Source organism: Rhamphochromis sp. 'chilingali' (genome assembly GCF_963969265.1).
Source record: "Rhamphochromis sp. 'chilingali' genome assembly, chromosome: 4".
Lineage (NCBI taxonomy): Eukaryota > Metazoa > Chordata > Actinopteri > Cichliformes > Cichlidae > Rhamphochromis > Rhamphochromis sp. 'chilingali'.
The window spans coordinates 3,856,939-3,881,805 of record NC_137948.1 but is presented as its reverse complement, the minus strand read 5'-3'; the positions used below and the strand labels follow the sequence as shown (position 1 = coordinate 3,881,805).

Genomic DNA, 24,867 nt, shown 5'->3' with positions numbered 1-24,867 from the left:
TTTTATTTACAATATAGTAACTCAGGCATAATGCAGCACACACTTACGTAGGTCAGATTGTGGGCGCTACAAAGGTTCCCCGCGCGAGTCTAAATCAGGCATCGCTCGTTTTCAACAGTCCAGCCTGAGGCTGAGCCTTCAGCTTCCAGGCCCCTCTCCTGAGGAACCAGCTCCCAGTTTGGGCTCTGGAGAATGACTCCCTCTCAACTTCAAACTTTTAGTTTTGATAGTTAGAGCTGCATCCAGTGAACCTGAACCATCCCTCAGTCGTGCTATTTTAGGCTCAGGCTGCTGGAAGACTTCCCATGATGCACTGGGACTCCCACTTCTCTCTTTCGCTCGCTATTGCATGTCAGTGGGTTTTGAGTTCTCTCGCTTCCTGACCCCATTTTGTAAGTATTTCTGGGTTAGGAACTCCAGCTGTCATCATTACTGTAAGCATTATTACGATTACTGCCTGAGAAGTTTTAGGATTGGCTCGGGTTGGTTGTTTTATCATTTTTAGCGGGCGATGGGTGGATCGGCACGAAAGGGATCCAGGAATATCAGTTAAAATTGGACCTTTCACATCACAAACACAGATGAACACTGGAGGAGTTCTGCTCTCGGTATTATTATCATAATTATTGTATTTACTGTAACAACCAGCTGGTGGTGCTCAAACAAAAAATAAGTACTAGCATTGGATGTTTCCTGCCTCTCTGCTCTCCTCTCACCCCAGCCGGTGGGGGCAGATGGCCGCCCACCCAGAGACCGTTTCTGTCAGCAAGCGCTTGATCAGATTAAACTCGCTTTGCTGGAAGAGCTGCTCAATACAATCAAGGGCACAGAGCAGTTGATGGGCGTACAGTTTTCATGTATTGCGAACAGTTAAACTTGCACATCGACCCAAAGCAAACCTTCTGTTTTTGTGTAGTTAAACATCAACACGCCGATTTACTGGACGTACTGGGATAAACTAGTCACGGCTAAACGATCGGAGATATGTTTGACAAGAGTGGACCCAGCAACCTGCACTGTGCTTTTTTTTAAAGTCCTGCACTGTCTCACAGGTGTTTCCAATTATTCTGGCAGTTCGGGCCCCCGCTTGGGTTGAAGTCGGGCAGAGTTATGCTGGAAAATATTAGAGGTCACAAAACAAAGGCTGGGTCCTGAAACATGCCACATTTTGAGCCTTTTGCACTCAAGTTAAGTCACTTATTTTTATACAACACTTTGCTGTTTAAGTAGAAATGAGTGTGTTTATTTTGAGAGTATGTCACAAGTTACTAGTTAGGCTCAAAAAAAGAAACGCACACAGAAAAATCTGCAAAATAAATGTTACGCTTTCTCATGCAGATAAATATAATTAAGGTGAGGACTGTGGGGGCATTTCCTTTTAGAGAAATACACCTAGCTGAGCGCGATGAGACCAAAAAGAGAAGAGCAGCAACCATGGAAATAAAAAGCCGTGTGCATGCAAGCGTGAGCCAAAAGCACTGACAGTGCTGGGTGTAGGAAGAAAAAAAATGAGCAAATAATAGATTTGAAAGCAAGTGTCAGCTGATGATGTCCCTGGAGAAAAAGTGAGTCAGAGCAAAAGGCGGTGAGCAATCTGGTTCAGCGGAGAGACGAGCAGAAATACAACGGCAGAAACAAAGCAGCTGCTGGAGCAGCTTTCAGAACCGAGAGCACATCTGATCTCTTGCTGAGCTTTTTTTTGTCCTCACACAGGTACATTCATCATCTGACGACAGCACGAGGCACACACAGAGGCCGGCAGCGTCTACGTGTAAGGTTCCCAACATTTCTGGCTTAAAATGAAGTGAAAGGTTTCTCAGATCTGTTTTTGAAGGATTCTGAGAGGCTCAAAGATCTTAGCACTGAGCAAAGTAGTACTAAAACAACCCTGCAGTTCCTCTGATGGCCACTTGAGGCTCCTGTGTTAAAATGCCCAGTTTACATCTCACTGCAGGAAATGGTCTGTAGACATGGTCCATAACAGCTTCATGCTGGAAGAAACATTTTCTTAAGTCACCTGGTTTGATTTTTTTTAATTGATAAAGTTGGTGGCGTGGCTACTCTGACTGGCCAACAACCGATTCTTACAAATAATACGACTGGCCGTGCGGCTAACTGTACAGCACGCCACACGCCATGTTAACAGACCACTCAAAGAAGCACACGCCTCACAAGTCTGTGCTCCAGCCTGCTGAGTAAAGTTCGAATATTTTACGCACTCCTGCAGTTTATGAGGCAACTTGTACATATCACTCTGTTTATGTCCGTCCTTTATGCACAGAATACACTTGCTGGCCACTTCATTAGGTACACCAGTTCAGCAACTCGATGCATTAAGGTCAAGGCGAGCAGCTGAGGTTCAACCTGAGCATCAGCATGGGGAAGAAATGTGATTAAGGTGACTTTGTTGATACCAGGCAGGCTGGCCTGAGTATTTCAGACTGCTGATCTTCCCTCATAAGCATCTCCAGGGTTCACAAAGAATGATAAAGAAAAGGAAAATATCTGTCCAGCAGCTCCCTGGGAGAAAATGCTTTGTTTACACCAGAGGTCAAAGGAGAACGACCAGACTGCTTTGAGTTGACAGGAAGGCAACAGTAACTCAAATAACTCCTGGTTACAACCAAAGCATGCAGAAGAGCACCTCGGTTGCTCTTCTGCACCTCAGAAAATTAGAAAAACGATTCCTGCTCTGATGAGTCTCGATATTTGCTGTGAATTCAGACGGTAGTCTCAGACTTTGGCGTGAACAACATGAAAATAGGGATCTATCCATGGTTCAGTAACTGAGAACTGTTCTTGACCATGTCCATCCTTTTATGAGCACAGCGATCCCGGTACCGGTCCGTGAGTTGTTTCGTACCGCGCCGCGAGAGTTGAGGCTCGGGTGTGAAATTTACGGTTTTCGGGGTTTTTATCGTTAACTTGGTTTCCCCGGGTCTTTTCCCGTGTTGTAGTTGTGTGTCTTATTTTGAAAGAAATATTTACGTGTTACCATAGCGACCAGAGAGCATTAAGGGGCAGAGAGGAGGATGTTACTCTCAGTGTTGTTGGCGCATTTCAGGAGGACGCTGCTCATAAAGTTACACAGTGAATTCGTGTTTATTATTAGTTTTTTAGTATTTTTTATTTTGTTGTATTTCTCCGCGACACCTTAAAGGCCGGTCCGTGAAAATATTGTTGGACATTAAACCTTTGGGATGTGGTGGAAAGGCTGATTCTCATCATGGATGTGCAGCAACTGCATGAAGTTATCCTGTGAATATGGACCAAAATCTCTGTTTGCATGGCACCTCGCTGAATCTTTGCTACGAAACAAGTTCTGAAGGCAAAAAGGGGTCGAACACAGTACCAGCACAGTAACTGCAGGTCCATCAAGTATATTTGCCATTTCATTCATCTTATAAACACTTTTCAATATCTAGTCCCACTGGCCTTACTTACTGTTGACTCCCATCTCTCCGTTGCTGTGTTTCTCCAGCAGCAGATCAATGTGAGAGCTGGCTGGAGGGACGTTCTCAGGACGGGCTCTGACTCCGGCGCCCAGCCCGTCCCTCTGGTCGAACAGAAGAGGAAGACAGCTCATCGGAGACCTGGGTGTGGAAGAGGATAAAGTCAACAGGAAGTCAGAAGCGACACGTCACAGCTTCTGCAGCCAAGCTGGGAAACTACCAATCATCCTCTGTGGCTGTGGTTTGTGTTTTTATCCACATAGACGCTTTGATTGTTAACCAGCTGGTATTTTCCTGTTGCTGGTAATAAAAATGACAAAGGGAAAAATCAACCAAGTGATGATTTGAACAGATGAATGATGCGTCACCAGTGGTTTGTGCATCTCTACTTGCTGACTCATTTCAGTCAGTAAATCTGAAGTGTAAGAATGATGTATTGTTTTCAGGATTTGACACTAAAAAATAACAATAAAGACAAAAAAGCAAAGACTCACTGCGAGGAAAGACTCTCTCTCGGTGAGTTCCCCTGACATGGGAAGCGACAGTCATCGAGGTCAGACTCTGAGAAAAGGAACAGACATTAATTTCATGTGCGCTCACATTTACTGAAAGGCAGCGTCATCAAAGCGCCGTGTTTACTGCGCAACAACAGCACGTTTAATGTTGGATTTCTGAAAGAGGATTTGAGCCAGAGCAAGGTTTTTTTGTGAAGCTTATCTAAAGCCAACATTCGTTTCTCAAGAAGTGCTTCCTGTCACCTGGCAGTGAGGTCTGGGCTTGGCTCAGTAGTGGCGGCAGTGTCAGGGCTGTGGAGAGACAGCTGGTGAAAGGCTGAGTGGAGGTCAGGCTGTAGGAGGCGCTGGAACCTGGATTCACCTATAAGACAGCGAACGTCAACATCTGGCTGACAAAGAAAGCATGGAGATAATCACGAAAGGATTTTAGTTTAAAAAAAACAACTCAAAACTGATCTTATTGTGAAGAAAACATCCATCTACTGGAAACGTAACACACATCTATCAAAAATAACTCGAGAATGAATTGTGCTTCCAGATTCTTCATGACTTCCACATCTGTCCGCTCATCATTGTTTATGAACACACTCACTTTCTTTCAGCTTGTCCCAGCCGTCATAGGCTACAGGGTACCTGCACAGGTCAACCAGACACACTCGCATTCACACATACGTGCACATTAGAACCCAACATGCATGTCTCTGGACGCGAGGTGAAAGTATCCGCACCGCTGTGCATGATTACGCTGCTGCACTCAGTTTTGGTACAACACTCCACTTCTTTTCTTATAAAGCAGACACACCCTGTTCCACCCTGAACTGTGTATTTCAGTTCGAGCCAAGACAACTAAAAGAGAGACTTTGATGACAACTAAGGGAGTACAAGTGAAGACGTGTGGAAGGACTTTGGTGTCTGTCTGCAGCTGCTTTTGTCTCAGGATCATTCGGGGGCTCTTGCGGTCGGCTTTTGGTGCCGGGTGTCAGCTTTGACTCTGCAGCACCACCTCTCTTTACCCCAGTTGCACCCAGTGACTGTAATGAGTCATTGACCTGCACCCACAGAGATGCTGCAGTGGAGGCAGGCTGGCACCAGCTCTACAAGTAAAAACACCTGCTAGTCAGAGGCTAACTCCTCCGTTGCTGCTTACTGTAAATCGTGATTATGAATTTTCCTATAATCCTCAGGCCTGAAACTTCATGTGTCATTTAATTTTGTTGAAATGTTGTTTGCTGACACAGACGCAAACAGCACACGTCCTCTCTTTGTGACGTACCTGTGTGTTTGACACAGCGTTGACTGGTGGAAGAGACAGCGAGGAGTGGGATGGAAGGAGTCCTGAGGAGAGAGGGGTGCTACACATGCCCCCTCCCAGGGACAAGGAGGTGCTACACACCCCTCCACCCAGGGAAAGGGGGGTACTGCAGACACCCCCGCCCAGTGTGAGAGGGTCCTTGAGACTGGAGTAGATGCCTGAGAGACATAAAAGAAAGAAAGGAATAAGGTGTTTGTCGTTTTCATCTTAGAAGTCGTATGACTGCAGAAAGAGGAACACGTGAGCCAATCAAATGGAAAGTAGGGCAGGAAATGCACTACAGACACGTGCGGCGCACACAAAAACACCATGTAGGACAATATCACTGCCTCGCACAGATTACACAAACGTTCTGAAAGAGATTTAACAAATATTTTAAAAGTGGTGCCAAGAAACAGTCGACTTATTCCGTTCATTCTTAATTCCAGGAGTTTTTTTCGCTGCGCTTCTGATACAGAGATAAGCTGCTGCGTGCAATGGAAACGCACCAAAGTGCAAAGAGATAGCGCTTCAGTTTTTTTCCTTCACCACACACAGGAAGCTAGAGGGCTACCGCACACGCCCACTCGCTCAGACTCACCAGAGCCGAGCAGCGAGTTGCCGCGGCCTGTAGAAAAACTACCAGTGGAGGACGAGGAGGAGGAGAAAGTGGAAGAGGTGGCGGTGGGAGGCAGCGTCGAGGAGAAGGTGGGGTGGGGGATGGAGGACGGGCTCGGATAGAGCGACGAGGTTAAGGCTAGGGGAGGCGGCGCTGTGTGGTGATGGTGGTGGTGGTGCTCCTCCTCCCCCCTCCTCTCTCGGTTCTTGCTCCCCCGTGGGCGCCCCGGGCCGTGGCGGCTCTTCTTGTTGCCACGGTGCCTCCTCTCTCGAGGCAGCGGCGGTGGAAGCGTGACTTTGTCCTCCGGGTCGGCCTCCTCCAGGATGGGCGGCGTGCTCAGCTGGGATGGCTTGCAGAGGGATTTGGAGGGTTTGTAGTCGCTCGACGAGGAGATCTTTCGGATCTTGCTGCTGCTGCCGAGCCCCGACGACGACGTGATGCGCATGATGGACCCGAAGGTGGAGATGGTGACTTTGTTCTCGAAAGGGCTGGAGTTGCCTTCTGGCCTGTCGTGACCTTGCGACCCTGCTAGCGGGCCCTCAGCGGGGGTCAGTGCTGGTGGCTTGTGGTATTTACAGTCCTCCTCCTCCTCTTCCTCCTCCTCGTCTTTTTCCTCTTCCTTTACATCCTCCTCCTCCTCCTCCTCCGCCTGGACTGCCGGTCTCCTGTGACGCTCCTTGCGCTCCTCTCCGCTGTGGTCGTCACCTCCTCGGTCATGTTCACGCTCCAGGCGGGAAGAAGATAAGAACTGATGAAACTCCTGAGCAGACGACAGGGAACCACCTGAAGGAGAAAAACAAAGAGTTAAAGTCAGACACAAACGGCCACACGACCTCCCTCCGTCTCCAGGGTTCAACAGAACCCAGTAAGAGAGGAGAAGCTAACTGGTCATGCACAGGGCAATGACGGTGCTGCCACCAATCCCAGTTAGAAGTTTACCTGTGAAACAAACTGGCTTAAGTGAAAGCTTCACTAATGACAGTGTTTTTTAGTACGAGGCCACTGAAAGAAAACCAACTGGTGCAGGACTCTACAGAGCGAGCGTTTCTCTCATATTCGAGACAGAAATGGATCCGTGCTGAACGTAAATTGAATTTAGGGGCACGTGTGTGGATGAAAAACCCAGCGAGCTTCTGTTTTTCTCAACAACACAACAGCAGCCAAGATGATGCAATCACCCCTGTTACATCTTAAAGTGGAGCAGCAGCCTCTCCTCCCACAGAGGCAGCCAGCAGAAGTCCTGCATAACTCCACCTCATCCACAAGTGCCGCTCTGTTCGTCCTACAGAACCACAGCACGGCTGGATGAAGATCAAACTAAAACTCTATTTGCTTTACGTTTGTTGGTCTGTATTTGCCGGGGACGATGTAGAGCAGGCAGGAAGACGACGTGGGGCACACTCAAACTTTTACTACAAATGATACTGTAATTATAAAATATCATTCGGCTAGTGTATACAAATAATTCAAACTGTGCTGTCGATGTACCGGGCTGCATGGGCATCGATCACATCTGAACTCGAGAAGAAATCGAGCGCTGACCCTTCATGTGGTACCTGTGTTGAATGGACTGGAGGAGCAGGACGATGAGGAGCAGCTCTTGCCGGTGCTTCCGGTCTTCTTGCTCCGATGACTGTGACCGTGCGAGCTCAGCTTCTTGGACTTTCCCTCGCCGTCCTTGCTGCTGTGGTGACTTGAGGAAATCTGTCCCAACACAGACGGGTCAAAACCATTAAAGCACTGACTGAGACATCGCGGCGTCTCTCAATCACTGTGTGGTGTCCTCGGATACCTTTTCTATGCTGCTGGATGTCACAGCGGAGCTCAGGTTGTCGCTCGACTTTTTGTGGCGCTCCTTTTGCCGAATCTTGTCTTTATGACTCTGAAAAAAACAACAACACACACATACAAATACACAAGCTTGAGCCTAGAATCAAGGCTGCAGAGTCAACACTGGCACATTACACAAACGCAGCGAGTGGAATATAAGCGAATCACATTTGCTACAGTCAACCAGCTTCAACAACAATGTCTGCAGGGATACGCTAACAGCACAGTCAAATCCGTTTGTGCATCACTGTAACTGCATTTGATGAAGATTATTCTGAATAAAAGCGTCTGGCTTTCTGTCACAGCAAAAACTACTGATTTATTTTTTTATATCAGAATATCCCAGACAGCCTTTTTTATCATATCAGACTAAAATCAATGATTACAAGCGAGCCTGCGATCAGTATGACTCAGTGCCACTAGCTAAATGATAAGAAATACTGGTCTCTTCTATCTGCTACTGGCTTAAAAGCAGGGTGTTAGATTCAGTTTCACAGTGGGTTATACTGAAAATGGCATCATGTAGCGCCAGACGTTGACTGAAAATATATGCTTCACACAGCCGTCTCACACACGCTACTGTGTCAGTCTAAAACCTACAACCGAAAAAGTGCAAACAAGTGTATTCCTGCAAAATTCTGTTCATAGCAACAAGACAACCGCACAGCCAACTTTTAACAGCCTGAATCCGCCAGCTGCCGCCAACATCTACGCGACACTAGATCATATATTTAACCAGTCCAAGGTTGCCATAAAACCGAGCTTTCTGCAACAAAACCTGCTTTTACAGCTCAGCTGAGATTTGACTGGAAGAAACACGCTTTTCTTCTTCATCTCTTTTTCAGTTCAACAACTGCGTGAAGCGTCCGCTCCCTGACTGTGGAGCCATATCTCTGCCAGAACATCAAAACGATAACAACGATGACATTCTTTGAAGACCGGAATTGTCTGGTGGCGAAAAAAATATGCGGGTCTCTTTTTACACTTGACAAAGAGCTGCTCAGCTGGAACCGTGTGCCGTCAGCACTATCTTTCCTGTCTGCTGAATTCTCTGCTAGCTAGTCTGTTAGCTTGCAGGGGCTTTGAAGGTTCACCTGTCTGCTTAGTTTTGCATGCGTGTGATGGGGTCACATGCACGTGAGCACCGCACCTTCACAGAGTTAACTCGGCCCATCTGAGAAGTGCACGTTAGGTTAATTGTTTATTCGAGTGCACAGAATAAAGCGCTGTATGAATGTGTGTGGAGGAGGTAAATGTGGCGTGCAGTGTGGAGAGCTTTAAGTGGTCAAAACGACGAGAGAAGTGTTACATGAATGCCGGCCTATTTGATTTCAAGTGTTTGAGGCTGAGAGGATGTAATGGCGCAGAGAGATCATGATGTTATTTCATGATATGTATTTTATAATATGGTTTTTTATGTCTTTATGACCAGAGGCAGGGTACGCCTAAATGCGTTAGCTTTTGTTTAGCCAGGCTGTACCTCCAGGTATCTCTCTGAGCTCATAGTTTGTATTCAGATTAGAGTTTGACGTCAAGGGGTCGAGCTTATCACTGCCTGAAATGATGACACCCGGAAATCGGGAGTGATGACTGAACGTTCCCCAGGAGCCAACAGATGGAAGCTGTGAGGTTGAAAGCGTAGGACAACTGGGTGTGTCTGGTGTATGTCTGTGTGAGGCGTGCTTACACAGTGTAGCTCAGCTTGCTCACGCCCATGCAATAAAATCTAAATTAGCTCTCTGCTTATTTGATGATTTTATCAGGAAGAAAATGCATTAAAATTCATCCTTTTCTTCTTTGCCAATTCTGCTGTTATTCAATCGTTTCAAAATAAAAGAGTCTGTGTGCCAAGCTGGTCTGGATCAGACTGGCTGGTCTTATTAATCTGACGATGAATAGACAAAGTCTATTTTTAACTCTTACTTTTGGTTTTGTAGTGTACAGTTATCCACTAATATTAGCAAGCTGCAGACACAAACTGCGCAAATACATCCTGTTAATCCTGTTAATTAGTGCTACAAAATTATTAAATCCTAGCATTTCCCAGTTCCAAACAGTAAAACCTTATTATTTGTCTGATAATTCAATAAAATGCTCCAAAATGATTTCTTTCTAATCACAATCACAACAACATGTCACCTAAAGTCACTTCATATTGTAAAAAGACCCTATAGTAATACAGGGAATACCACAGCAATAGATGACCCCCTATGAGCAAGCACTTGGCAATAGTGGGGAGGAAAAACGCCCTTTCAACAGGAAGGAACATCTGGGTGACGTAAGCTCGGGGAAGGGCAGCCATCGACCAAACGATGCCAACAGAACAAAAATAGTCAGCAGGTGTCTAGTTAGCGGCTCTAGTTAGCTGAGGTGAGGCCTAGCTTGCAGCCAGCGCCTACATGGCGCCTGACTGGTTGTGCCACAATTTTCTCCAGCTAAACAAAAACAAAACTGAGGTAATAGTCTTTGGCGCCAAAGAAAAACGATTACAGGTCACCAGAGAACTTCAATCTATACATCTAAAAACCACAAACCAGGCGAGAAATTTGGGTGTAGTGATGGATGCAGACCTAAACTTAGAAAAACACATTAAGACAATAACAAAGTCAGCTTACTATCACCTCAAGAATATTTCAAGGATAAAAGATCTGATGTCTCAACAGGACCTGGAAAAACTAGTCCATGCATTCATCTTTAGTAGGCTTGATTACTGTAACAGCATCTTTACAGGTCTGCCTAAAAAATCAGTCAGACATCTGCTGCTCGAGTCCTCACTAAGACCAAAAAAGTGGACCACATCAGTCCAGCTCTGAGGTCCTTACACTGGCTGCCTGTCCGTCAGAGGATAGACTTTAAAGTTCTGATGCTGGTCTATAAAGCTCTGAATGGTTTAGGACCAAAATACATCAATGACCTCCTGACCCAGTATGAACCTTCCAGATCCCTCAGGTCATCTGGATCCGGTCTTTTATCAGTTCCCAGAGTCAGAACCAGACACGGAGAAGCTGCATTCAGCTTTTATGCTCCATATATCTGGAACAAACTCCCAGAAAGCCTCAGATCAGCTGAAACACTCAGTTTATTTAAATCCAGGTTGAAGACTCACCTGTTCTCAGCTGTATTTGAATAAAGCACCAAATCCACACTTTAAGCTTAAATTTCAAAACTTACATTTAACTACTGATTTTATCTGTTTTGATTTTATATACTGTTGTTTGTTTATTAATTAGTTAGTTAGTTTATTTGCTTGTTTTATTCAATTTTAAATCATGCTTTTTATTTGTTCTTGTTTCTAATGTCTCTGTAAAGCACTTTGAATCACCTTGTTGTTGAATTGTGCTATACAAATAAACTTGCCTTGCCTTGCCTTACATCTGACTGAGTCCCTTTTTTAACAGCCTCAAGTGGACATTAGAGGAACTGCAGCTTTTGGTAGTTTTCAGCTCTGGAGACTGCCTTCTGATCTGACCACAGCTGTGCTTACCTTCCTCTGTCTGTGGTGGTGGTGCTGTTTTTCCTGTGACGGAGAGCTGGAGCGCCCCCTGGAATGACTGAAGGAGCTACTTGTATTTTCACTAGAACGCAACTTCTTCTGCTGTAAAGTCCAAAAGAAGGAACAGCAAACAAAAAGTTAACAGCTGCTAATTTCAAAGCAACAGTTTGACATTTAAAAGGTTCTCTACAAGCACTTCCAATGACTTAACAGGAGGTTTATCTCCTGAATTATTTATTTTGGTTGGGCGTATTCCAAGAATCATTTAGCTGCCTTGAGCTGAGTTAGAGGAAAAAAACAGCCGGGCACAGAAGCCCTTATCAATCATGTTAGCTGTTAACTGTGCAGTGCAGTAAGAAAGGCTTTTCTGGGGTACAATGTCATTGTGTTCTTTACCATTTTGTTGTAGTGATGCTTGCAGTAGCCACAATACTTCACGTTATCAGCTTCTGGTCCTTCCTCCTCACACAGCAGACCAGCCATCTGAGCACTACAGCGCAGGGTGTCGGAGGGTCGGAAAGGAGATGAAACACGAGAGCCAAGTTAGCACACGTGCACGGACTGAGACGGCAACACCTGGCCGAGTCACCTGAGAGCTTCAGTCACCGATCGTCGCCAGATTGATCGAATGTCACATTAAAATCTGAGCCTGTCAGTGTCTCGGGATTTACTTCTAAATAAATCATCTTTCTCTTGTAGTAGGAAACAAAATAAAGGCAAAAAGCAAGATGAGCAGCATGAAAGGTAAAAGACTGTAAATGAAGAAAAACCAACTGTAGCCCAGAATGTCTGTGTGAGTAAACTAAGGCTGTAGCCAAATACACATAACATATGAGCACGTATTCAATCTTGGCAATTGGAGACGGAATTTCTTTTCTATTCTTGGCCTTATTTTCAAAAATGATATGACACAGGAAACAAGACAAACGTTAACCTGCTTCGATTAGCACACAAAGTAATCACCATTCATGATATCCAAGTTAGGGTGTGAGGCGGGGTCCCTGCGAACGGGTTGCTAACGCAGACAGACGACCATTCACACTCACGTCATTCCTATGGCCAATTTAGCGTCACCAGCTAATATGCATCTCTCTGGACTGTGGAAAGAAGCTTGAGTGCCCAAAAAGGCTAGGACCTCCTTGGTGTTTGCCAACCATCACAGTCCTGCCCACAATATTAATCATATGCTGAGCAAAAAAAAGTGCCACCAGTGGAGATGTGCCCTAAACTTGCATTCTTTCTAACGGGCAGCAGGGGGCGACCCTTCAGCCTGCAAAAAAAGAGTCCAGTGGTGCAAAGTCTATGAAGAGATTACTCGGTGGATCGCCTGATCTGTGACTTCAATAAAGACTTTACTGATGACTTTATGGTCTCACCTGATAGTTTTAGGTCGTATTGAAAATAACACAGTGCTGTTTTTTATGATTTCTTTTTTAAACTTCGTCATAGTTTTTTCAGGTTGTTTCTTTTCCAGGTTTAAACATGGTTAACGGGAACAGTCGGCTAACTAAAAATAACCCTTAATAAAAGTTTTTGCCCTTGAACTGCTTCTTATCACACTCAGTCCTCACGCACTGTTCATTCATGTTGATGTCCCCACACTTTCACATAGGCGCACACACACACACACACACACACACACACACACACACACACACACACACACACACACACACACACACACACACACACAATTTAACACTGACCAGGTGACGTGGAACGCTTGTCTGCAGCCCTGTCTGTTGCAGGTCATGCACGCGCCGCAGGCGGCCTTGCTCTCCCTCCCGTGGTCCTCGCAGATATAACAAGTCTGTTGAAAGAGCACAAACGGAGAGTACAGGAGATGCAGGGACTCAAACACATCAGTCATCATTATTATTATCAACAACAGGTGCCGGATTGCTTTTCCATCTGTCGCACGAGCAAAGCAAGCCGTCCCGTCTGACGGCCATTAAAATGAACTATTGTGATTGCGGCGCAGCAGAGATGAAACACTCCTCGACTCGAGTCCAGCTGCAGCTGCAGTGCAGATGATTGGGAAGTTTTTCTTGTCAAGACAACAGATGAGGTTTTCAAACAGAGCACAGCTTCTACAGAGAAACTGTTGACCAGATGTTTGGGGATGTTGTAAAGAAAGTTGACACAGATCGGCCTGCAAACTGCTCTGAATCTGCTTCGAAACAGACGCTACGCTTGGAGTTTTCAGCCTCCCGTTAATCTTTTTCTTTGCACCAAAGTGAGGTGGTTTCTAACGAACTTCAGGGTGCCACGGAGCATACGCTGACACGACAAAAGACTCATATCAGCCCGTCTCCAAAAGACATGTAAGCATACACACTCGAGCCCCCAAAAGCAAACAATCGCATGCACGAACACACACGCCGCTTTTGTACTTCTTGTTCAGCTTTCCTCAGCGAGCAGGCCCGACTGGTGGGGGGTAGAAGAGGCCTAGCAACAGGTGCGGGACAAAGGAACAGCAGGCTCTTTACCTTTTCACTTTGGCCCTCTCTGTTTCACCTTTTTCTCTCCCTTTCTCCTTCTCTCCATATCCTACTCAGCTCTCTGTTTCCCTTCAGAGGATGTCTGCTGTGCAATGAAAGGCCGGAGACATAACTGCACCGGGCATGTAAAAGGAAGAGTGGCTTCTCGAGTTTTCAGTGTCCATTGTAACGTTGTCTAGGAATGCGGGCAGCAAAGTCTGAATGAATGGCCCTGACGGGGGAAGGCTGCATGCAATTTACTGTAGCTGACACAGTAATATGAAACCGGGCCCTCAAACACTCACACATGTACATTTATATGCAGGCATGCACACACACACACACACAGAGCATCTAAACGACGCACAATGCAAGATGTTCAGTCCATGAATCAAATATTGATTTCTTTGTAATGTGCTTTGCTTTGAAAGGCTTGCTCTGCTGCACACACTGCAGATGTCTTCTGAACAGTTTTTGTAACTTTGAAAACAACTGCAGTGTTGTGCAATCAAACAACCAAGATGTGATACAAGTTCAGACTTTCATCTTTAATTCAAGGAAGTTAACAAAAGTATTGCATAAGCTCTTGAGGAATTGCATACATTTTTATTGACATTCATCAATTTTCAGAGGATCAAAATTAATTGGACAAATGACAAATTTACAAGTGTTGCAGCTGTTCATTGATCCAGCGAAACGTGGCTGCAAGTAAAGGAGGCCCTGAAAAATAAACCTATCTAAGAGGTAGCAAAAGCTTTAGGAGTGGTCAAAGCAACAATCTGGTGCTTTCTTATTAAAACAGGAATGCAATGGCCAGCTCAGCAACACCAAACAGCCTGAAAGACCACAGAAGACTAAAGTGGACAAGAAAAACTTCAGACCAAGTCAAGAGCAGGAAGGCCAGATTAAATTTCCCAGGAAACATCTGAAAGAGCCGGCACAGTTCTGGAAAAATTCTTTGGACACATGAAACCAAGAAGAACTTGTACCAGAACGATGGGAGGAGAAAAGAACTCAGAAAGAGAGAAACAGCTCATGATCTGAAGCATATCACATCATCTGTCAAACACGATGGCGGCAGTGTTATGACACTGGCACGTACGGCTGCCAGTGGAACCGGGTCACGGGTGTTTATTAATGACGTGACTGCTGATAGAAGCAGCAGGGTGACGTGAAGCGTACAGGGCTGCACTCTCTGCTCAGAAAGCACTTTGCAAAGAAAGCAAAATGCAAAAGCAACTCAAGAAATGGGTCATTCTTTGATGGCCAAGTCAGCCACCTGATCTTAACCCAGCAGAGCAGCTTTCCATTTACTGAAGGTAAAACTGAAGCAGAGAGACCCACAAGCAAGCAGCAAGTGAAGGTGGCTGCAGTAAAGGCCTAGCAGAATACCTCAAGGATGTCCACGGATTACACACTTTCATCCAAGTGTAAAAAATTATGCAAAATATTTGCAACAGCCCTTAATGTGAAGATGAAGGTCTGCACTTTAATCACATACACCACTGTGGTGGTGCACAGGGCCAAAGATCCCTTCACTTTTACTTTTGTCTCAATTTTCCATTTGAAAATATAATTTAACTTCAAAGGCAAGTTTATTCTTTTTAATGAATCCACAAAGCCAGTGAGTAACTGGCTTCCTGTAATCCTGTAATATTCCTGTAATCCTCAATACGGACCAAAAGACCCGATTATGGTTTCTGCCAGTATCGGGAAGCCCTAATAAGAGAGTAGAGTTACCAGAGAGCTGATGCATGTTGAAGCTGTACCCGCCTGAAACTAGTCTGTGGTTAAACTGTTTGTGTGCAAAGTAAAAAAGAAAGAAAAACATCATTAGCAGAAAATTTCAAAAGCTAGCGTGAGTCTATGTGTGACACGTCCTCTTATCTTTGAATCTTAACAGCCGATCTGCAGCATTCATTAATTATACATGAAGAACACAGAAAACAAACCTGAGCCGAGTAAAGCAAAACTACCATCACTCTTTCTGTGGTAAGAGATATTTAACAATATAAAACGATGCAAAAAGAAAACACTTTAAACATCCATCTTCATTCAACAAAGGATGAAGATGTCAAAAAGCACCACTGACACCAGGCTCCACCCTCCCTGCACTTTCTGTTCCCTTTTAGACTCATCTTCACTACCTTGCAGCTTCAGCGTTACACCCGCCCCCCTCTCAGTCACACACACTATCTTTAATTCCTCTCCACTGCACACCTCCAACAGCTCCCTACAGTCATTACAGGTCACAGTGTCATCTGCAAACATTGTAGTTCACAGAGACAACACTCCTACAACAGACGACTGTTTGGGCTATTAATGTATCACTACTGAAACACTGTAACAACTGTGAGGCATGAAACAGCAGTGCAGAGTGACATCAGCACACAATCACAGTTTACATCTTTCACATACCGCAAAGAGCGATTTAACCCATTCATTAACTAATCAGCGGACAAACAGGCACAGATATCAGCTAAACAGGTACAACTACTTTGTATATAAATAAAACTGCTACTTTGTAACAGCCTGATTGTTTCTTTTTTACCTTTTTTAACTTCTAAATACTGAAAACAACTTCTAAGTATGTTTTCAAGCTTTTTTTAATGTGTGAAACAGTCAGCTAATAAGACTGATCAGATAAAGAAGCTCCTTTCACGAGCTTGTAATAAGCAGAGGAAACGTTTTGCCTTCAAAAGTATAAGACAAACTTTTATGTTTTCACTTTATATTTACTCTGCTATAATCTTGGAGTACTTAGTTGACTTAGATGCCAAAAGTATGAATGAAATGAAATGAAAATGTGCTGTCAGAATTAAAAATGGTGGCCTCACATTCAAAATGACCTTTCTGTGTGACTCAGCATCCGGCGCTGTCGCTGCTCGTCGTCTCTCAAACCCGGGCTTTAAATTTTAAATCTGTAAATGATTCGACTGCATTCTGTTTGTCTTTGCGTAACAGTTTTGAAAACAGGAGAGCGGCTCGGCAATCTAACACGTTTTTCATTTTCTATTTAAAATTATTAAATGTATTTTTTTTAAATCCTTGAATTAAAGCTTATTGAAGAATATTTTTTAATTATTCACATTTTTTTAATTGGTAAAAGTTCAAACCATGAGAAGCTTTTCGTGTTCTTTTTCTATCATCAGTCAAAACTCCAAGAGGAATAAATACTTTTTGATGTGAAAACCAGAAAAACTTTACTTTCACAAATCACTTCAGGGTATTTTTGAATCTTTGCACTTATGGTAAATGTGCTTTGCTGTTTACTAAACATGCCACATCTACTACAGCTCGAAATCTCCCACATTTCCCAGAAAGGCTTTCAGCAGCCTCCAGAGAACAGGCGTGACCTTGCCACGCTGAGCTCCGGGTTAGTACAGGACGTGTAGGTGGAGAGAAGAACGGGGATGTGAAGCAAAACTGGTTTTCCTGTTAAGGAGGAAAGCAGTCGTGCAGTCTCCCACGTGTCGTCTGCTGCATTGCATCATGACTCGTCGAACTTGGTGCTGAGGACGGAGATGACACTTTTTCTCTTTTCCCTCTGTGTGACTGCTCATTCTGAAAGTACTCTCTATGTTTTTGATGACTGCTGACACACCGTGTGACACATGTTGCATAACCTGTTTAGCAGCGTTTCATATATGTAAACACGGATGCAGCTTTCTGTGTATTTATACATTTTACTGTTGAGGATTTTCAGTATTACTGATTACTGGTGCTGACTTCTACCTGTTTAAAGTGTTTGTTTATCAAACGCAGGTTTGTGGGGTCACCTTGTGCCAGTTTCAGGGGTGCGGTGCAGGTGTGCAGCTTTACACGTTATCATAGGTAAGAGGATGTGTTTACATTTTTCTCTGTGATCGGATGAGAAGCTGGAGACCCTAAATCAAACTGTATCAGAAAACCTTTTAAATCTTATTTTGGGTTATTGACAAACTTTTGTTTGTTTGTTTTAATTAAAATTTGCCTGGTGATACAGGTTTTAGATCCTGGTAACAATGGAAATTATTAGTTATTCTCTCCATTAATTTAGATTGGAGCTTTGGGGATTACAAATTACTTCATATGCAGAGGTAAAAAAACCTCGTTTAAATCTTTAAATCAGCAAACACTTGCTGATGGGGCTCTGGGATTGCTTTGTATTAACCTCCTAAGACCTGAACTCTTTCATGGCATGCATTTTTAATTTCTCTTTGCTATTTGGGCTGATTGGGACCTGATGGATGTAAAAACAAAGAATTATCTTTTTACCTGATTTTGCCCTACGAGGGCCTCATATCCACATATGAGGGACATTCGTTTTAAATGTTGTTAGAACAATGGCAGGAATAGCTCAGTAGGTAGGGTGGTTGCCCCATGATCGGAAGGTTGGGGGTTCGACTTCACTCAACGGCTACCCTGAGATACCCCTGAGCAAGGTACCATCCCTACACACTGCTCCCCGGGCGCTGCACTGGTGGCTGCCCACTGCTTCACTGGGTGAATGGGTTAAATGCAGAGGAACTATTTCCCTATGGGGACTAACATGCACACTTTACTTTACACTTTTTTTTTGGCAGTATAATGTCCTCGTAAGTGGATATCAGGCCTTTGTAGAGCAACATTTAGCATTGTGGTCTGGACAACCCAAAATGTGATGTCCACACACGTGGATGCCAGGTCCTAGGAGGTTAATGTTATGCATTTAACTATGACGTCTGGCCCTTTAGTTGCTTCCCCCGAGAGAAGCCCACCTTCACTGAGCAGCATCTTTTAGCCCCACTGTCATCTGCAGTCTTATTAACTGCTCATCTCGATCTAATCTGGATTAAAGTGGCTTGGATGTTTAAGTTGGACCCATATTTAAATGTGCCTTTCAGTCTCAGACTGAACCTGAAGCTGCGCTTGGTAAGACCCGGTTTTACTGGCAGGATCGGAAAGAAATGGGAGTGGCCCCCCCGGATGACCTTTTCTGTGACGTCTTCTACACCATTTTGGAAACCTTGGATCTGTCGTCTTCTATCAGGGCTGTTCAGACCCAATACAGAAGCTCCTACAGTTTCTAAGCATTTAGATAGTTTTGAACGCTGGGAAAGGTCATGAAGTGTTATTCTCTGCTGATCAAGAACTTGGCTCAGGAAGGTTTTCCAGATCTCAGGAAGAACATGGGAGATGATTTAAGTCTGACATGAGACAAGAGATTGTTAATATAAATATTATTAGCAAAATGAAAATGATCAAGGGATGGATGATGAGACTTTGTTGTTATTCTTAGCTTCTTAGATATTCTTATTTATACTTGGATAAAAAGATATACTGAACTGCTGGTGAACTATAAGAAGGAGAAATTCACTCTATGCCTCAAAGTCAGGTAATAAAATTATTGAGTTTTATTACCTGAAGAGTTCTGGACTAGATTATGTGAAATTAAGATATGCTAAGGATTCATAGGCAGTCCAAGACTATTTGTTTTAGGCGATGAGACATACTTAGTGGGAGATGACAGAGAGATTAAGCATCTGGTCCAGACTAGCATCGTGGAAGTAGTAGAGGTGGCCAGAGCTGAAGCATTGGAAAAGATGTCAGAGAGGACTTAAAGATGAATAATTATTTTAGAAATGGAACGAATATATTGTTTCCTTTGGAGGACACTTGGTTTGGGGTCGTATGGTGTGAAGAGTTCTTTGTTACCTGTTTAGCTGCAGGTACAAACAACGTAAAAATCCGTGTGCTGAATGTGTTCGCAGCCATTTTTGAGTTATGAACAAGGAAACGATTTTACCGAAGGATTGAAATGTCACCACTTTATAAGAGCACAACAACAACAACACACCCTCACAAACAAACTAACAAACAAACAAACAAACAAATAAATAAACTCCAAAGTAAACCCTTAGTTCTACTTTCAGATTAGGCTTCAAACTTTCCTGTTTGATGAAGCTTATCTTTGGGGCTGGATCTGATCTCTCTGTGCTCCTCTTTTCTCTCGTGCCTCTAACTTCCTGTAGACTAGTCCAACTTTCCCGCTCAAACAGCGTGCATCCCTACCTTGTTGTATCTCTCGTGTGGGACATACTGCAGGATGATAGGCTCCATGGTGAGGACGTTGGCGAACTGCACCTCGGGGATGTAGAGTGCGCACACGACGTGGGCCCAGCCTGATTGGAGGAGAGATTGGCAGCGGATCAACGATATGACAAGACTCGGAATGACTCGCGCACTCGGTTATGCCCTCGGGAAGAGTGAGCGGGAACATGATGATATTTACCTCCGCTGTCTGTCCTCTTGAGGGCGCCATCTTTGTGGGGACACAGCTCACACCTCTGAGGAGACACGGGAGAGAGCGGAGCTTGTTGGAGTGGATATCTGTCTGACCATGACTCCAAACGTTAGGGCAGATACAGGAAACAGTGGGTCAGTCTATTCGATGCAGTTCTAAGCTAACATAATATAGAGGAAGTAACAGTTCAGAGGCTTTATTTTGCGCCTATGACATCAGCTTTTCTGTATATCTCTGCCTCAGTTTATGGCTTTTATTGCGCTTCTTGTAATAAAATGTGTTGTCATCAAGCTTTTTAATTTATAGTTCACTTCATCTGTCGCTACTCAGCTCCACTCTGCAGGCAGCGCATGTGCACGTGAGCTGTAACCACCTCCACACACAGGAGGAGGACAGCTGATAGGTGGGCTCAAGGCTTTATTGTTGGGTCTTTACCTTTGAGTACTGAGCACCTTGAGGCGACCGCTGTTGTGATTTGCGCCATATAAATAAAACTGAATTGAATTGAAAAATTAAGAGTAACATGTTGTCGTGTCCTATGATTTTGCTCACTTTTTTAACAAGCCCTGCCCTTATTTGGTGTCTATATATATGTAAAGAAGGAATCAAACAGCTCTTGCTGTCCACAGACTGTAAAAAGGAGAATCAGGAGAATCCAGAGTCAGCTGATAATTGTGACACATCAAAGTTAAAATCCGTTTTAACTCTTGCAGATGCAAAGACAGTTTCTATTTTATCCTCTACGATCTTCTTCTTTCTCCCCTCGCCAGCCCATCTGGTCATGGCAGATGGCCCCGCCCCTCCCTGAGCCTGGTTCTGTTGGAGGTCTGTTCCTGTCAAAAGGGAGTTCTTCCTTCCCACCGTCGCCAAATGCTGCTCGTACGGGATCATCTGTTAGCTGTGGGGTTTTCGCTCTTATATTATACGGTTGTTACCGTGTAGTATAAAGAACCTTGCTGTGGGAAGTGTTGTGAGTTGATGTTATATGAAAAAAAATGAATTGAAATGAATAGACTAAAATCAGACTAGTCCAAAAAAACCATGAAGGGAGAAAAAGTCCTCACTGAAAGTTATTATTTAATAATAAACACAGTTTCAGTTAATGTGTACATTTCTTTTATGTTCGATTTTACTTAAGAAAGGTAGGAAAGCAATGTTTAAATCACGCCTGAGGCTGCTTCACACATAAACACAGAGGAATCCAGCTTATTCGTTTAACTCAGCTTTAGGGCATCAGTATGGGACAAGCTGGCTCAGTACACCTGAGGCAGACTGCTTGTAGGTGAAGGTGAAGCAGGAATGAATGAATAAATTGTGTCATTCGTGTTGGCGTACTCACCACACGTGCCGCCCGCTCCTGTGACTCACACTTCCGACAGAACCACGGGCCAGTTGGCACCTGCACGATGCCGTAGCATGCTGCGACAAACACACAAGCACGGGAGTGTCAAACTGGACCGGCACGACCCACGGTAACACACCTGTCTTTTAATGTAAACTACAAATGAAAACATGCACATTTAATGAGTCATTCATTCATTCACAGGACAGATGTTGAACAGCCCGAGGGTCAACAATTTGTACCTTTAACAGTGTTTAAAAGTTTCACGTTTTCTGGAAATAATATTTCACTTTTTATGATTGAAACGACTTGCCAAGCTCTATAAATACTTTAATAAATACTAGTAAAGCTGGCAGTACCTGTCCAAGAATACTACTCAAGATAATACTGACTTGACACTTGGCACAGCCATCCTGCTTTAACAGATGAATAGAAAATGATTTCAAGCTGATTTTATGTTTTAACTTTTCTCTTTCTAAGTTTAACATCTCTCCCTGTCAGTGGTGAGAGGTGCTGCTGTCATCCTGATCGGATTAACCTTATAATCCTATTTCATTCCACTTTGACATAAAGCTTTAATTTGACTGGGACAGCCCTGAAATCAGCCTCCTGCATCAGCACCTCTCTGGATCAGAATCTTCTTCACTTTTTCAGTTTGGGCACAAATTTCTTTTTGTCTTTTTGGCACATTTGTGCACCAACACCGTCACAGCGTCACTGAGATCAGAGGGCTGATCCTCACTCAGAGTAGCCATCCTGCGTGAGGTCCCACTTCAAATCGCTCGAATGCAACAAAGCAAGTGGACACGCGCTGCTGTCCGAACGAACACGGCCTCGCGAACGCGTCGCAGCGTGCCGCACGGTCCGCGACGCACGGACCTCGAGGCGCCATCCGGGCTCGGTGTCACGCCGCTCGGCCCTGCGCGATCAATCAAGTGTGCGGAGAGGAAGCAACAACAGCACGCTTAACTACCCGCCCCTCCCGCACGAACACAGAACACGCACGTAGGCAGGGAGGACCAACGCCTCCGGCCGCAAGCTAGAGCCGCTCCGGCTGCCCGGGAATCACACGCTAACAGCAGCTAATGTTACCTTGGTGAACGGCGACGCTGCAGCCGTGTCCATCACAGTACACCAGCGGATTCTCAGCCCAGCCTCGCTCGTCGGAACACACGCAGCAACCTCCGACCATTTCCCGCATGCTGCTCCCATATGAAGAAATAGATTTCCCCTCCCGGCAACGGCTCAGACCCAGGCCAGGCCTGTCAGGCGGTCGTCCCGCATCTTAACGCCGCTCTAGGCATGGTCACGGGCCGCCCACGTCGTGCAGTTTTAGTGCAGCGGAAAGCCGAAATCTCTGCGTTTGTGGTGCTTCTAGTAGATTTTCCGTGATGTCCTCCCCGTCCCATACATAAGTGCGCATGCTCAGATCTTCGCCGGAGTAAAAGTCACAGCAAAGGTAGCAAGTTATTGTTGAGCAGGAAGCGCCTTTTCAGCGCGTGTTTTCAGGCAGTGACGACTCGATTTCCACGAACCCGGGGAGCAGACGCCCGCACGGCCTCCTGCCCCGGTCCACTGTGTTCTTTACACGAACCCCGCGCATCACGTCGGCCCAAACCGCTGTATGCGCCCGGCATCAACCGCGTCTCAACAGCGCCATCTGCAGGACATCTTGGGGGTGGCTAACAGCAGGAATTACAAGCTATTTCACCATCCGGCGTCCGGACCTAAAATAAATAATGAAACATTAATAATAAGATAACAAAAGATGCGAGATTCCCGTGTGACAGCGGCCAAAACAGGTCAACACAATATCATAAAATATTAAAAGACAAAAATGGTCATAATGGGAAAAAACACGCAAAAGAAAGGAGCTCAATTAAATAGAATAAAATATAAACTTTCATTAAAAAAAGGGGAGCTCAATAAGCGCAAACCTACATAGAAGACAAAGTAAAAAGTCAAGTATATTACAAACAGGAGCTCAGTAAATAAATGTACCATTTGAAATTCATAATGTAATGACAACGTTTTATTTTTGCTCATTTGCTTTTTTTAAAATTATTATTTACTAAAAATGAGTACCAAAATAAATACATAAATAAATAATAACAATAATGGATAATGACAGTAATGACAATTTAATTACTAAATAAACCTGATTACATAGAAATAAAATAAAAAAAGACAGAGAGAGAAACACAAACCCAAATGTTTCGTAAACAACGCTAATCACATCTCAGTTTGTAGCTCATCACAACTATTACACAAGTTTAACACTTTGACAGATAAGCATCTACTTTCTGTTATTGGTACCGACCCTGCTTTTCATACGTTCTCTCTCTGACTTCAAACAGCTTCTTTCAAATATTTTTCCATTTCTTTGTTCATTATCAGTTTAGTGCATCAACGAAATCATAAAGATTTAAAAACAGGCAGCATACAAACGGGATTTGCACAAACCTCACCTTCAAACCACCAGTGTGAACCATCAGCGATGTGTGAGGGCTAACACCCTCATTTCCAAGGTTTTACATATCAACACATAAAAAACCCCTCAGATGAACAGCAGCACAGCATATTATTACACGGTATTATTTAGTATTTAGTATTTATTTATTTATTGTCATTGTCAAGAACAATGAAATTGCGTTTGGGGCTTCCATACAACCCAAAAAAAAAGAAGAAAATAATAAATACCCCTTAAAACCCAAGTGTACATATTTAACCCAGTGTGACTCCAATGCAATAAGACAATCCTTAGCAATAATGTTCGTAGAAATTCAGACAAAGACCTGAGAAACATGACAAAATACAACAATGCAACCCATTCAATATTATTGTACTGTGAGATATGATATCAGATATGATAGTTATCTATTTAAGAAAGAGGGGGGGGGGGGGGGGGCAGGAGGGGGAAGAGAATAAAGATATGATGCACCAATGCAGACCAGTTCATTGCTATTAAGAAGTTGGATATGGTTATTGTCCATGAGAGGGGGGCAGAGAGTTCAGGAGCCTCACAGCCTGTGGATACAGGCTGTTGGCCAGTCTGGATGTTCTGGCCTGTACACACAGCTCTCTGAATTTTAGTTATAAATTGAATTATGTAGACTGGGAAGACTGGCAGGTGTCATCTGCGAATAATGTTTCTCACTCTAGAACGATGGATTTCAATTTATTTGGAGATGGTCTTCGAACTCTTCCCAGACTGATGGATCATTGCTGATGTTTGTCCTCTTTGGCACTGAATTAACACACGGCTGAATGATCTAAAACATCTGCTTTAACACAGGTGTTCATACAAGCACCTGGGTGCTATTCTTAGTTTCCACAGAAATGTCATGTGTTGTTCTTTATCAGAAATGATATTTATCTAATTTTAAGACGTGCTAAGGATGAGATTAGTTTTACGTCCTGATATGTAGGATTGGAGCTGAAAGAAGAAGAGGAGGCGTATTTGAAACTTTTACAAGCCCTAACTGGGCTGTTTATGAGTGTGACACCCTGGATTCAGAAAAAATAGTTTGAATCACAAAGACATAAAACACTTTTTCCTTCGGCGGAGCTCATTAGAGGT

General features: G+C 44.2%; 1 protein-coding gene across 2 annotated transcripts in view; it reads right to left on the bottom strand.

Moving 5' to 3' along the window:
* The window catches only part of LOC308395284 (protein AF-17-like), a 30,442-nt gene extending 7,525 nt beyond the window's left edge, over positions 1-22,917 (bottom strand). Inside the window, exons 1-14 of one of the 2 annotated variants that reach the window (XM_080880069.1) lie at positions 22,380-22,916; positions 21,285-21,364; positions 19,934-19,988; positions 19,714-19,823; positions 12,907-13,010; positions 11,597-11,690; positions 11,192-11,302; positions 7,670-7,759; positions 7,434-7,581; positions 5,860-6,660; positions 5,241-5,437; positions 4,211-4,328; positions 3,947-4,013; positions 3,445-3,593 (exon numbers count right to left, since the gene is read on the bottom strand). In XM_080880069.1, the coding sequence (XP_080736195.1) occupies positions 3,445-3,593; positions 3,947-4,013; positions 4,211-4,328; positions 5,241-5,437; positions 5,860-6,660; positions 7,434-7,581; positions 7,670-7,759; positions 11,192-11,302; positions 11,597-11,690; positions 12,907-13,010; positions 19,714-19,823; positions 19,934-19,988; positions 21,285-21,364; positions 22,380-22,488 (2,233 nt within the window). In that variant the 5' untranslated portion in view covers positions 22,489-22,916. Of the gene's footprint in view, positions 1-3,444; positions 3,594-3,946; positions 4,014-4,210; positions 4,329-5,240; positions 5,438-5,859; positions 6,661-7,433; positions 7,582-7,669; positions 7,760-11,191; positions 11,303-11,596; positions 11,691-12,906; positions 13,011-19,713; positions 19,824-19,933; positions 19,989-21,284; positions 21,365-22,379 lie in introns of both variants that reach the window. The other variant, XM_080880070.1, reaches the window with a different exon arrangement.
* Between the last annotated feature and the right edge of the window lie 1,950 nt (positions 22,918-24,867).